The sequence below is a fragment of the Heterocephalus glaber genome, unplaced genomic scaffold (genome assembly GCF_053883595.1).
Source record: "Heterocephalus glaber isolate CG9 unplaced genomic scaffold, H.glaber_assembly_v1.0 deba00001523, whole genome shotgun sequence".
NCBI classification, from domain to species: domain Eukaryota; kingdom Metazoa; phylum Chordata; class Mammalia; order Rodentia; family Bathyergidae; genus Heterocephalus; species Heterocephalus glaber.
Genome location: NW_028258327.1, coordinates 30,530,229 through 30,544,717, shown reverse-complemented (window position 1 = coordinate 30,544,717; position 14,489 = coordinate 30,530,229). Strand labels below are relative to the sequence as shown.

Sequence of the window (14,489 nt, the reverse complement as noted above, 5' to 3'; positions counted from 1 at the left end):
GATTGAGGGGGTTTCAGTTACTGTAGAAGAAGAAAAAGCAGTGTTAAATAGTATATCTGTTGTTTGAATCTTGCCATTTGGGGTTATTTGAAATATGACAAGCAAATAATCAAGAGAGACAATGAAATCAGAAGAGCCTGCTTAATTTTGTTTGGAGCTCCTTAATCAACAACCTAATATGGTAATGTTTGGTTTGTAAGAACTGAAGGAAAGCAAACTTCTCATGGGGAAAAAAACCCCCCAAACAACACTTTAAATAAGAGGTCTATTAAGGTTGTGATTTCTAAAGATCTCCTTAGGGCCTGAAGTACTTGGAAATGTATCCTTTTTTGTGTAACGGGTAAATTCTGACTTCTAAGATTTCTTCTTTAAATAGTGTGTAACTTGCTCAACTCAACATTTAAAATCGAATTTTAGTAACATAGGAACTGTTTTCATATGAAATGGTCTGTCATTTCTAAATCCCTGAATCTTCCTCAGCTGAGGCCGTCCAGTGCTAAGGTGAAAAGCTATCATGGCAGTGTCCATGAGGCTCTTTTGTGAATGCTTTCACTGTAACTTTCTTTCTCTGCTGTTTCCCAACTCCCATTCATACTCTCCTAGGGTTGGTGTAACAAACGTACCACAAACTCAGCGACTTAAGCAGTAGAAACTTATTGTCTCACAGTTGGGAGACTAGGAAAAGCCCTTTCTCCAAGCTTCCCGTGGTTCCTTGGCTTGTGGAAGCCCTGCCCACCAGTCTTCACGTGATGCTCTCCATGTACACATCCATCTCTCTGTCCAAGTAGCCCTACTCCATTAGGGCTTCATCTTACATCTGCAAAAACCGTTTCCAGGGGTGGGGATTTAGCTCAGTTCTGACGCCTGCCCTGCAAGCTTAAGGACCCAAGTTTGATCCCTGGTACCAAAAAAACCACAAAACACCCGTTTCCAAATAAGGTCACACTTGAGAATGCTGGGCATTAGAACATGAATATGTGAATTTTAGGAGGGATGTAGTTCAGTCCACACCACCAGCTATAAATGTATGTTTTTGTTACATTGTAATTAGCAAATTAAGATTAAGCTCCATTCAGAGACAGACAGAGTAGTGACAGTGATACAGCCATACATCCTAATAGAGTGCCTGCCATGCTTGTATCCTTCTGGGATCTTTAAGGTCAATAGTGATGAAGGAAGAAAGGTCTTTTTTTTTTTTAAGCCAAATCCTTACTCTGGATTTTTACTTGCTACCCTGTCAGGGTCACCAGACTTGGCAACTACAAATCCAGGACTGCTGGTTAAAGTTGAATTTCAAACTGGGCGTGGGGTGCATGCCTATAATCCCAGCACTTGGGGGGCTGAAGCAGGAGGATTGCTGAGTGTTGGAGGCCAGCCTGGGCTACAAAGTGAGTTCAAGTCCAGTCTAAACTACATAGTGAGACTTTGTCTCAAAAAAAAGGTTGAATTTCAGATAAACAAATACTTTTTTTTGTTTTTAGGATGAGTATATCCCAAGTTATATATGGAACAGAATTACACTAGAAATTCACATTTAAATGGCCACCTCAGAGTTTTGTCCAGTAACCATGCACCCTACCCGGCTCTGGAAAGAAATAAAATGTCAGGTTTCCCATGTTGCCATTAGAGTCATTAGGCTCTTCTTTCTGCTTAAAGTATCCCAGGATATTATGTATTATGGTCAGAAATATATAGACTAAAAGGTCAGAAAGTAATAGGAGTTTGGTTCTTCCCACAACCCTGCTGGCCTCTCTCTCCCGTTACAGAACGGGTGAGCTTACAGGGCACCAAGCATTTATTTACATGGATACTGCACTGGGTTGTGTGCTGAATTGTCCTGGGCAAATGATTAGCATGTGGGGCTCCATCCCTCATCTACAGTGATCGTAGAGAGCAGTGGTCACTGCCTCACCCAAGGGTTACGAAGGGCAAGGTGCCGTGGAGTCCTCTTAAGTGTGTGCTCCTGAGACTTTCCATGGACCAGTATCATGAGCACAACCTGGGAACTTGTTAGAAAAACAGACTCTCAGTGCCCTCACATACCCCCCACATTCGAGTTATATTCAGCAAGGTCTTCAAGGTCCCATTAAAGTTTGAGAAGCTGGCTCTAAATTGCATGGGTGAAAAGCTCCTGTTAGGCTTTCATATAATCTTGTGTTTTTAACTTCCAAGTAAGATAAACCCACTAAATCCAGTAAGTCATTTGCATCTTTCTGTCTCATTTGAGTTTTGATTTTTCTATAAATATTTGGTCTGGGGAGGCTGGGGGAGGTGGGGAGTATCTGAGTGCATTAGGTGCCACTAAGGGCTACAGCCCCCTCAGAAGTCATGAGCATGTTTGTGGGACGGTTGGGTCAGAGTCTTGGTAGCTCAGCCGAGTGCTGCGGAGCCTGCCTGTTCTTCGACACCTACAGCCTAAAGCCGGCAGAGAAGGGCTTGTTTTGCAGGGATCAAAGGCGATAGGATTCCTCCCTTGGCTTTGTGGATCCCATTGGTTTTATCACTAGCATCTGCTGTGTTGCATTTTGCAGCTAGAGATGAAAAGCCCAGGAGCCTTGGCCCTTGTTCTCACAGCTCCTTTAAGGCTGAGATGTGCTGCCCATTAAATGAAAAGCTCAGGCAGATGGCTTTCTTTAAAGCCCCATTCAGCCAAAGGCCTTTGTTCGGGCTCAGAGTGGTTCTTGTTTCCTCTGCTGGTTGGCAGGAATTGGTGTTTTCTCCTGCTTGTGTCATACCCTTGAAAGATTGGCGTCACATACCAAACTGAGCTCTTTTTGTAAGATGAGCTCATGGGGGGCAAAAAAGGAAAGAGACAGGTGGGCAGCGGTAGCTTTGGAGATGGAAGCTGAACTTGATTACAGATGAAAGCTACCCAATCTGGACTTGGGGCCCTTGTAGCTTGGAAGAGACTTGGGTCTCATCTATCCTGGCCCCAAGGGAAGTGGTTTCAGAGTTAATTGATGTACCCAGTGATGCACGGGTGAGAGCAGAGGAGGGTCTGGGCTGCCCACAACCCTGCAGCACCAGGTCCTGGAAAGCTTCAGAAAGGCTGGGTTTGTGGGTGGCATAGTGGGCATAAGGGGACGCTGATCAGGGAGGCAGGGACCTGGCTGTCTTCTGGCTGTGTTGTGCCAGATAGCCACTGAGATCACCTCTGGCCCTCAAGTCCTGTCTGTATGATTAAAGAAAAATAAATCAGTGTGCCTGGCTGTGGGAGCCTCTATCCAGGACTTATCGGCAGCCTGATTTTATTTTTGGCTGATCTTCACCTCCCCATTTCTCCTGATCAGATCTTTACTTCTCTTGCCCAACTACCATCTTTTTTATTTTGGCTAATCACTTTGTTCTTACTGAAATTTTTGTCCTTAGTTTAACAATGGGTTTGTTGAAATTTTTATTTATTTATTTTTATTCATTAAGTTTATTGGCACATTTTAGGTATACAACACGATGACATTCATCATTGGGAATTTGTACCTTTACATGATATATCTTGGTTCTATTTTTTTCCCCTAAATTGTTATTTTTATACAGGCCCTGATTTGTTTTTTTGTTGCTATTGTATGTGATCTTTGAGAGATTATTTTTCCTTGATGGCTTTTAGTGAATATTTGTCTGAAAGTTCACCCCTTCCTACATCTGTAAGCGTTCTTCAAATGTTACAGCCTCCTGAATGCATTTGTCCTGTCCAGTTGGGTCTTAAGAACATGCAGATTTGTAAATTGCAGTGATGTTTTTCCCTTCCTCTCTCCATTTTTTCTTCCCTCCCTCCTTTTCTTCCTTTTTTCCTCCCTCCTCCTTTTTTCTTCCTTCCTTTCCCCTCTTTCTCTTTTCTGCTTTTCCTTGCCCTTCCTCTCCCCTCCACTGCCCTCCTGTCCCCTTCCCTTCCCTCCACCCTATTTTTTCTTTCCTTTCCCTTCCCTTTTTTATGTGGTATTGGGAATTGAACCCCGGGAGTGTCAAGTTACATCCCCAGCCTATTTTATTTTATTTTATAATTTAGTTTAGTTTAGTTTAGTTTGAGAAAGGTCTCCCTGGATTGCCAGACTGATCTTGGGATCATCCTGCCTCAGCCTCCCAAGTAGTTAGTATTATGGGCCGGTCCCACTGTGGCCAGCTATTGTATTTCTTTCTCGAAGGCAACAGAGAGTATTATTACTCTGTACAAAGGAATGGAGCCTCAAGAAAACAGTTCAGAACCTATCAGCTTTCCAAATTCTCTTTAACCCCTTTCTCGTCTTTGCTACATCTTTTCACAGTGTAAAAATATGCTTTTAAAAAATCTCCCTATGGTACTATAAAACTGGAGAAAATGTATTCCAGAGCACCAGCACGAGGTTAAAATGGTAGCTTTGAAAACCTGTCAGTGAGATCTTTAATTCTCTGGACTGGACTGTGCACATGCATGAGTGTGTGTGTGTGCTGTGATAAGAGTGGAGACTGGCTGGCCTAGACAACCGAAGTAATCTTCTTGCAAGTGCAGAAGACCACAAGTCTGAAATCAAGGTGTCAGCAGGCATGGCTCCTTCGGAGGCATCGGGTGAAGGTCCCTTCTAGGCCTCTGTATGGCTGGTAGATAGCTGTCTTTTCCCTATGTCCCTTCACATTGGCTCCCTTCTGTGTCCATGTTTACTTATTTATTATTTGTGGTACTGAGGATCAAACCCCAGGTCTTTCACATGTTAGGCAAGCCCTCTTAACACTAGGCTACAGCGCCAGCCCCCCCCCTTTCCTCCTCTTTCTCTTTTTCTTCCTCTTCCTTCTCTTCTTTTCTTTTTCCTCCTTTCTCCTCCTCTCCTTTCTCCCTTCCTTCTCCCTCATCCCTTTTCCTCCTCTGCCTCCTCCTCTTTCCATGGAGTCTGTGATGCCCAGGCTGGCCTTGAACTTGCCACCCGGTTGCCTCAGCTTCCCAAGTAGCTGGGATCACAGACACGGGCTACTGTGCCTGACACGTTTCCTGTTTTTATAAGGATAGCAGTCATATTTGAACTGCTCCCACCCTAGTGACCTCATTTAAAATTGTTAGCCCTATAAAGACCCTACCTCCAAATAAAGTGGTAGGGATTAAAGGTGTACATACTTCTTTGGGAGGACGGGAGAGCAATGCAACCCATGATCGTGTACCTGTGTGTATGTGTGTTTGTGTGCACATGTGTGGCTGAGACCATCACCGTGCCTGTGGTTAAAATGTCCCTGCTGTGTCTTCCAGGTAGGGAGGCTAGCGTGACCAAGTGGCCTGGGGCCTGGGCTAAGGGACCTGAATTGAGGTCAGAATGCTGCCCTTTGAAGCATGTGTGCCCTGCTCATCCTTTGTGCTCCTCTCCTCCCTCCCACCCTGGGCATGGTGGGGACCTGGTGGGCTTGGCCCCTGGTACTGGCAGGCCTGAGACCTCCACAGGTCCTGTGGGCTCATCTGCTGCTTGTCTCTGAGCCTCAGCTGCTGTGTCAGTAAACAGGGATAACACTCAGGATTACTGTGAGGAGTACATGATGTCATTTTCTAGACACGCCAGTAGAATGCATGGCCAATAAATGGCTTGTAACTGCCATTTGTATTATGTACCCTACATGAAAACTGTAATAGGTGGTAGGGTTTTTTGAGGGGAGGGGGTTGGTGCTGCATAATAACTGCTCTGTCCTTTATCTTCTGATTCTTTCTGTTGGAAACAGTCATACTGATTTATCTGTTTGCACAGCACTACAGTTTATGAGTCAGGTATGTATTTTATTCTTACAGCTTGTGAGAAAAGGTAGTCTTATTCCCATTGTCCAGAAGTATATCTGAGGAGAAAGATGTTGGGACACATGCTAGGTAGTGGCAGCTCCAGAAGTGAGCATTAGGTATTGTCACTCATGTTCCGGGCCACTATGGGAAAAGAAGGGAGGGAGTGAGGAAGGAAAGGAAGGAAAGGAAGGAGGGAGGAAGGAAGAGGGGAGGAAGGCAATAAGGTGAGAAGACATCATTTTAAAATTTTATTTGTGCACATCAGGGAGAATCCGTGGATGCATTTATTTTAAGTTACTCTTTGAGCAGAAGGTATGCTCACGCGGTTCAAGTATAAGCCTGTTTGAAAAGGAGCAGAGAAAAGTCTTGTTCCTACTCTGTCATGTCTTCCTCTTATGTGTTGCACATTCCAGGATTTCTGTTCTGCCTCTAATGTTACAGCACACAATGCAAATACCTATTTTTTTTTCTCTTTTTTTCTTGCAGGTGAAATAGTATTTTTTCTTAGGTATATCACTTCTTTCCACTAAGTAATTATCTTGGGTACCATTTTATAACAACATACAGTACATTTGGTGAAGTATACATATTTTTAATAGTACAGCATGCTGAATTTTTAGTACATACACACCCACATGATCAGAAGCTAGATCGAGACACCACATCCCCTGCTTCCTTATCCCTGTTTGAGGCAGTACCACCTCCCAAAGCAATTGCTGTTCTAAGTCCCCTAATTAGTTTTACCCATTTTTTTTATTTGTCTCTGATTTGCTGGGGGGGGGGGCGGTGTCAGCATTAGTCCTTCTTTAATTTTTAAATGGGTCAGAATCACTTAGAGGTGTTGTTTAAACACAGATTCTGGGTTAAATACAGAAACTCCAGAAGCGTTTTGGATTTCAGATTTTTTAAAAATTTTGGAGTATTTGCGTATGTGTAATGAGCCATCTGACGATTGGACCCAAATCTAAACAACAACATTCATTTATTTTTCATATCTACCTTATACATATAACCTGAAGGTAACTTTATCCAGTAGTTTTAGTGTGCTCACGTTTTAACTTTATCCTGTCGCATGAGGCCATGTATGGAATTTTTCACTTGTGGCTTCATGTTGGTACTCAAAAAATTTTGGATTTTGAAACATTTCAGATTCTAGATTTTCAGATAAGAGGTGCTTACCCTATATATGTGTAGTTTATGTACCAGTTCCCTATAGATTAAAACATGGTAGGTTGTTTTCATTACATTTACTGTTAAAAGGAATGCTGTCAGTGGCAAGTACCTGTAATAATCCCAGCACTGAAAGGCTGAATCAGAAGGATCTTAAGTTCAAGCCCAGCCTGGACAACTTAACAATTTAGCAAGATCCTGTCTCAAAAATTTAAAAAAAGGGATAGGGAGAGACCCCATTCAGTCTGCATACCACAAAACAAACAAACAAACAAAAACAGTGCTATGGTTCAGTGATGGCAGACCTTTTAGTTTTCAGTGACACAAATAGCCCACCGAGACATGTGTGCCATAGGTTTGCCACCACTGCTATCACGCATGGCTTTGTACACATATCATTTTTGTCATGGCAAGTACTAGTTATAGGATAAATTTCCAGAAGTGGAATTGCTGCATCAAAGGTTGATACATTTCTAATCACAGAAATTGCCAAATGCCCTACAAAGAGGTAGTACCATTTTGCACATCCTCACCAGAGTGTAAGGGAGCTTGTTTCCCCACCACCTTAGCAAGAAGTGTATTGTCATGCTTTGGACTTTTGCCAATCTGATAGGTATCAAATGGAGTCTCTGTGTAGTTTTAATTTGCATTTCTCTTCTGTGTAAGGCTGAGCATAAATGTGAAAGAGCCATCTGTGTTTCCTTTTTCTGTGAATCGTATGTTATTGTCTGTTTCTTTTGCCTATTTTACTGTAGGTTTTTTATCTTTTTATCCTTAAGTTCTAGAGGCTTTTTACATATTAGCAAGATAAGCCATTTATGTCTGATCTGAATTGTAAATATGTCACCACATGATCATTTGTCTTTTTTTTTTTTTTTTTTTTTTTTCAAGTATTGCTGGGGATTGAACCTAGAGGGCCTTGACCATGCTAGGCAAGCACTCTACCACTCTGCTACCAGTCAGCTCCATTTGTCTCTTGATTTTGTTCATGGTTCTTGATTTTTTTCTTATCTATATTCTTGAAAAGTGAGATTTGAAATCATAGGAAAATAGAGTTGGCCGTCAGCACAGAAACCTATAGAAGTCAATTTTACAAATCCAGATTGGCAAGGATTAGCAGCAAAGCTGGGAGAGATCGAAGGATCGAAGAAGTTCAGTGATGCTCTTCAAGCAACCAGTTTTTCAGACAAAGGGAGAAGCTTTCTGTGCAGATGCCAAGAGTCTAATGAGTTCTGAAAAGCAGATGGGACAATGGCAGTGAGTAATCACCAGCTCAGGTCAGGAGGAAGCCAGAGGCTGTCCAGTAATATTCAAACAGTGTTGGAAAACGTGAGGCCAGGCAGGCAGGTGAAGCTGCTTACAGTGCATATCTGAAGGAAATAGGAAAATATCTGTTAGTCATAGGAAACAAAACAGGAGGTCAGGAAGAATGTTACTCCCCAAAAGAGACAGCTGCTCACAGAGGTCATCAAAACAGCCAAGGCTCTTATTGATTATTTCAGGTCTTTTAAAACTATGATCAGAGATAAGCAGGCCAAGTGTCACTTTTAATAGGAAGTGGGGTAGGCCTTCTACAGGGGCAGGCTCATTGAAGGCACTTTGTTCCAAGGCTAGATTGATTCCTACAGTAGTAAGCATTTGTGTATCCTGCGGGGAGGTGTTGGAAGAAGACTCAGACTATTGGTGTTGGGAAGGTGTCAGGGTCATCTTGGCCAAAGGTTACAATTCATGGCCTGTGGTCAAAGTTGGCCCATAGGTGTGTTTCCTTTGGGCAATTTAGTGTTGGCCCGTATGATGTTTTTAAACATTTTGAATTAGTCACCAATATTTAAAAATCAGATGATCTCTTGTCAAGATTGCTTTGCCATCTGCCCACACTGGGCTGCACCTCTCCTTTGGCCACAGTGGCTGAGAAGCAGCTTCCCCAGGACCTCCAGCACTCCATGGGACATGAGTTTTGGAGTTTTCTAGTTGCTTTTCCTCTCTGGTGTGCCCTTGACACTGAGGCTGCCTACCAATTGCCATTTATCCCAGTTTTAACTGATGTATTTCTAAGTATTTCTTAAACTTGTCTCTCAAGTGGAGATGTGAAAGATGGACCAAGAACAGCTAAAAGCGTATTTGTGGAAAGGAAGACTGTGGCTTGCTCCCTGCAGTGGGCCTCCCTGTTAAAAGGACATCTCTTAAGACTCCTGGACCACTGTGTTCATTTGTATTGCTGAAATTTTACCTTTTGAACATTTATAATAGGTTACTCCCAAGCAACTGATGTTCTTTTTGAGAGCCTGTGCAGGAAAGGGACCATCTTTGGGGACCAGGAGCTCTAACTTGGATCATGAGAGCAGTTTTATCAGAATTAGTGAAAAAAAAAACCCTCCATTTTTAAAAATTAAAATCACCAGTTGTCAGTTTGTTTAAACAAAGTTCCAATCACTCCAGCTGTCTAGAAAGCAGAATTTATTTTCCTATTCTGATTAAAACAACAAAAAAAAGGAAGATAGCAGATAAGAGTGAAAGCAATTAAGATAATTTGTGTGAATCAGAGGACAGTTTTCCGAATCTGAGTATGAAGTTGTGAGGGACTGGGGAGGGGTAGAGGCCAAACTGGGGCCAGAAACTGGGAGACCTGAGAAATGGGCCATGTCCTTTTGTCTCTGAACTCTGTCTCTTTTTCCACTTCCTTTGCCCATCACATGAGATGATTTCAAAGATCAAATGAGATAATACTTGTTGAAGAATTCTGAAGTAAAAAAGGAGGGCTGCAGAATACAGCTAAAATCCCAGCAGGGACTTGAGAATCATGACCCGCACCTGGTCCATCTGCCGATTCTTTTGATTCCATCACCCAGATCCATCTGATGAACCTGTCTCTCCTGTCCACTGCCCCCTTTTTCCAAGAGGTGTAGGGGTGTCCTCACTCCCTGATCTCCTGTGATCTTTGAGGAGACTTTCTGAATGTCCCACTCCTGCAGGCCCTACCGACCCCAGCCTTGGCACAGATCGCTTATCACACCTGCCTGCTGGTTTTTCGACTGTGTTTTTTAAATTATGGTAATATACATGTAACATAAAATTTACCATCTTAACCATGTTTTTTTAAATAACTTTATTATCACACACACATATAGAAAAAATTAAGACCATTCAAAGAAGAACAATGCAAGGGGATAAAAACTACAATAATATTCAAGTACTGTAGAACTCAACCAAAACAAAACTGAAAAGCACTTAAGCATTTTTCCATATAACTTAAAAAAGCATCTTAAGCACCAACAAGACACCAGAGGATGTGATTTGTTTCAGAAAGATTCCCAAAACCAACAATGAACAAATAATGACCTGGAAAAAAACTCCGGTTAGGTAGCAGACTCCACATAAGCCAAACTTCTCCCTAATTTAAATTTTGATATAGTCATATGACACACGGTGGAAACACAATCTGACAAATATGTTATTAGGCCATTTCATCCATGTGTGTCCTTATTTACACTTTCAGTTTCTCACACTAGAGAAACTATTTGGTATTTACACATGTGTGTCCTATTTATTTCACTTAAGAAGATGGCCTCAATATGCATCCATTTAGCTATAAATGTCTCTAGTTTGTCATTCTTTATGGCTGAGTAGTACTCCATTTTATTAAAAAAACACATTTTCTTGATCCAGTCTCCAGTTGATGGGCACTTGGGCTGTTTCCAAGCTTTCGCTATTACGAAGTGTGCCATTATACACATGGGCGCACATATATCGCTGTGGTATGATTCTTTTAATTCTTTTGGGAAGATACCCAGCAGGGGAACAGCTGGGTCAAATGGGACCTCTAAGCCTAGTTCTTTGAGGTATCTCCATACTGATTTCCACAGTGGTTGCACCAATCTGCACAGCTAATTGCATCTAGAAGAACTGAAACTCTGTATCCCACTGAACAGCAGCTATTTCTTCTTTACCCCTGACCCCAGGCAACACCCATTCTACTTTCTATTTCTATGAATTTGATTCCTCTGGGGACCTCTTATCAGTGGGATCCTGCAGTGGGATCCATCCCATGTTGCAATAGGTGTCAGAGTTGCCTTTCCTTTTCAGGCCGTATAATATTTGATATGTATATGGACCAGATTTTGCCTTATCTGTTCACCCATTGATGGACACTTGAGTTGCTTCTAATGTTTTGCTGTTGAGAATGTTGAACATATGGATGTATAAATATATCATTCAGTTCTTTCACTTTTATACTCAAAAGTTGAATAGCTGGATCACATTGTAATTCTGGTTTTAATTTTTTGTTTTTTGAAACCACCATACTGTTTTCTGTCATGGATACACTAGTTTTCATTCCCTTCAGGCCACAAGGCTTGTAGTGTCTCCACATCCTCACCAATACTTGCTATTGTCTATTTAAAAAAATTGTAACCATCCTAGTGCATGTAAGGTAGTTCTGATGTGCCAGTGACTTGTGATACTGAGCATCCTTTCATGTCCTTATTGGCCATTGGTATGTCTGCCTTAGAAAAATGAGTCCCTTGCCCATGTTTTAATCAAGTTGGTTTGTTTTTGCTTCGATTTGAAGTTTCTTGGCCACTGGTTTTGAAGTACGTGAGAATTTGATGTGTGCTGCTGAGCTCTGAGAAGGCAGGAGCTGTGCCCACTGCTCAATGCCATCTCCACTCCCAGCCCAGGGCCCTGTGTGTGCCCCTGTGTGGCTGATGAGTACACATGGATGCAGCTCTCACAGGGAAATACAGCATGGGCCTGTTCATACAATATTTGTGTGTGTGTGTGTGTGTGTGTGTGTGTGTGTTTTAATTCAATTTAATTTTGTTTTATTTTATTTTACTTGGGGGAGGGCCTAGGGATTGAACCTAGGGCCTTGAGAATGCAAGGCAAATGTTCTACCCCTGAGCTGTATCCTCAGCCCCCATACATTCACTCTTGTTTCAAGAAAGATTTACTTTGGAACCATAGTATCTGGAATAAAGAAAGGCAGGTAGCCCTCAAAAGGCATTAGAACAAATAACTCAAAGCCTGTGATGGGCATTATTTCCCAATTTCAGACAGTGCTTGTTTTGTTGAATATAAATCCAATTTTACCTAATAATAATGATGATGGCTTAATGATGAATCTTCGCATGTGTTTGGTTATTTTATAGTTCCAATCACTTCTCGGCCTTTTGGCTAAGATCAAGTGTAGTATAGTTCCAAACTGTGCTGTTCCCATAGCCCAAGGTAATGGGAGGCTGAGGCAGGAGAATCACAAGTTCAAGCCAAGCCCGGGCAACTTAGTGACTTAGTGAGACACTGTCTCAAAAAACAGAAACAAAAACAAGAAAACCACAAAGGGAAAAAGGGATAGGGATGTAGCTCAGTGTGAAGGTCCTGGGTTCAGTCCCCAGTAAAACACATGCACACACACTCACACTACCATCTAGTTAGTGTCCTTTGAGCCTCCCTTAAGAAGGCATGGAAAATGTAATGGTGTAAATGGTGGGCAGAGGCAAGAGTCTGAGTCACAGGCGTCTCTTCTCCCTCACCTCCAGTGTCTGACCCTGTCAGGTAGGTCAGCTGTCATGTCACCTCCGTTTTATCCCGTGGACTGCCTTCCTCTGCCCTCCTCTGTCTCCTGACATGATTCAGGCCCTGTTGCTCCTTTCCTGGATCACTGAGCAGCTTCCTCTCGGGTGGCCTGACCTCCAGGCATTGCTGCTGTCTGCTCACAGCTGGCAAGTAAACCTTACCAAGCACAAGTTTCATTTTCCTGTTTAATTTGAATTTTGGGTGTTTCTTTGTTGTCTTCAGGGTAAAGGCCACACCCTTTCCATGCTATATGGGCTGTTCATGTCAGCCTCACTGCACCCCCTGCCTCTCTCCGCACTACCCCAGCACCCCCACAGACGCTGCTTCCTGAGCTTAGGATGCCTCCATTACTACCTGCCCATCCCCTGGCTTCTGTGACATCCTATTCATGCTGACCAATGCCCACCCGTATGCTCACCGCAGCTAGAGCTGAGCCCCGACTGTGCCGCCCACTGTGTTTGCCTCTTGACAGTCTGGCCTGTCTGTAGGGTGATTGTCCATTTGTCCACCCCTCTGCTGAACTTGGCCACTAAGGGCAGCAACTTTTATCTTCCTGTTTCAGCTGTGTAAGCCCAGGGTCTCTCCCAAAGTAGGTCTCAGTGGAAAGGAACAGGGAGAGGGAAAAGGAAAGTCTGTCAGATTTTAGAGTTCATGTTCTCTGCTGTTTACTCTGCTGACTGTCCCGTTCTCCCTGTCCAGGGTGGCTGGGGTTAGAGGTGACTCCCAGAGAAATTCAGTTTGGCTTTACTTTGTTCTCTGGCCACCCAGAGACAAAATGACCTGACCTACCTTCTGGTAAACGCATCCCGGCAAAGGGATGACTCATATGCGTGTGACTCAGGGTGAAGCAGCACAGCTGGCCAGGCATAAGAGGACGTGGTCACAGCACTGTGAAGCCCAGGCGGCCTTTCTCCCATCTACTGTTGGCCTGCAGCTGGCTGCTGGGGCCAGGGCTGAATTCTCATCTGTCCTCTGCAAATGAGGCCACAGTGGCAGGGTATTATGAGACTTCAGTCCCTGGGATTCTAATATATCACTGTCATATAGATGATAAGCCCCCATTTGTTGTAAGCTTCTTGTAAGTTAAAGGTACTGTGATAAACATCCACACTACAAATTATCTCATATAATCCTTATACTATTCCAACAGGAAAAATAACAGCAGATACATACATGGCACTTACCATGTGGCAGACACTGTTCTAAATACCTTACACTTATTAATTTATTTATTTCTCAGAATAACCCTATAATACAGGATCTGTTCTCACTTTGCAAGTGAGGAAACTGAGGCACAGAAAAGTTATCTATAGAGGAACTTCAAGGTCACATAGAATGTAAAGGACAGAATTGTAATACAAACTCAGGCACTTCAGCTTCTGATTCCACACTTTGAACCCCCATACTGTGCTTCATCAGTGAAGTGTGGCTGTAGTCCTGTTTTACTGGGCAGGAGATTGAGACTCAGTGGCTTTATTGCTTTCCACAGTCACACATCCAAGGAGTCATGGACCCAGTGGGAGTGTTGATTGCCTCCGCTCCTTGGCTCCTAACTTCTGAGCTCTTGTGCCCAGACCCAGGAGACATATGGTCATAATACCATGAGACACTTCGTCCTCCCCATTGGTGCTTCCCGAAGGCCAAGTCCAGAGTTTGGGTAGGATGTTTGGGAAGAAACTTTCTTTGAAGTTTAGGGCTACAGCAAGTGGGTGGTATTTGATGGCACATTCTACTTCTCATCTCTTCACTTTGGGGTCTGACGGGATCTTCTCACCCCACAGACAGTGAGATGGTGTACTACCACTACGGCCTGAAAGACCTGGTCACAATCTTGTTCTACATCTTCATCACCATCATCTTGCACGCTGTGGTTCAGGAGTACATTTTAGATGTAAGTGACATGTCTAGATGGTGCCACCCTCTGGCGGGTCCTATTGACTGAGCTTCCCTCAGCACATTTTGGTCTCTGCCCCCTTCTACAGCCTTCTTTAATCAGCACAGGAACAGTAGTATTTATTACATT

General features: G+C 43.1%; 1 protein-coding gene across 1 annotated transcript in view; it reads left to right on the top strand.

Moving 5' to 3' along the window:
* The window catches only part of Tram2 (translocation associated membrane protein 2), an 80,349-nt gene that overhangs the window by 48,434 nt on the left and 17,426 nt on the right, over positions 1–14,489 (top strand). Inside the window, exon 3 of the mRNA XM_004869036.4 lies at positions 14,248–14,357. Coding sequence (XP_004869093.1) covers positions 14,248–14,357 — 110 coding nt within the window. The remainder of the gene's footprint in view (positions 1–14,247; positions 14,358–14,489) is intronic.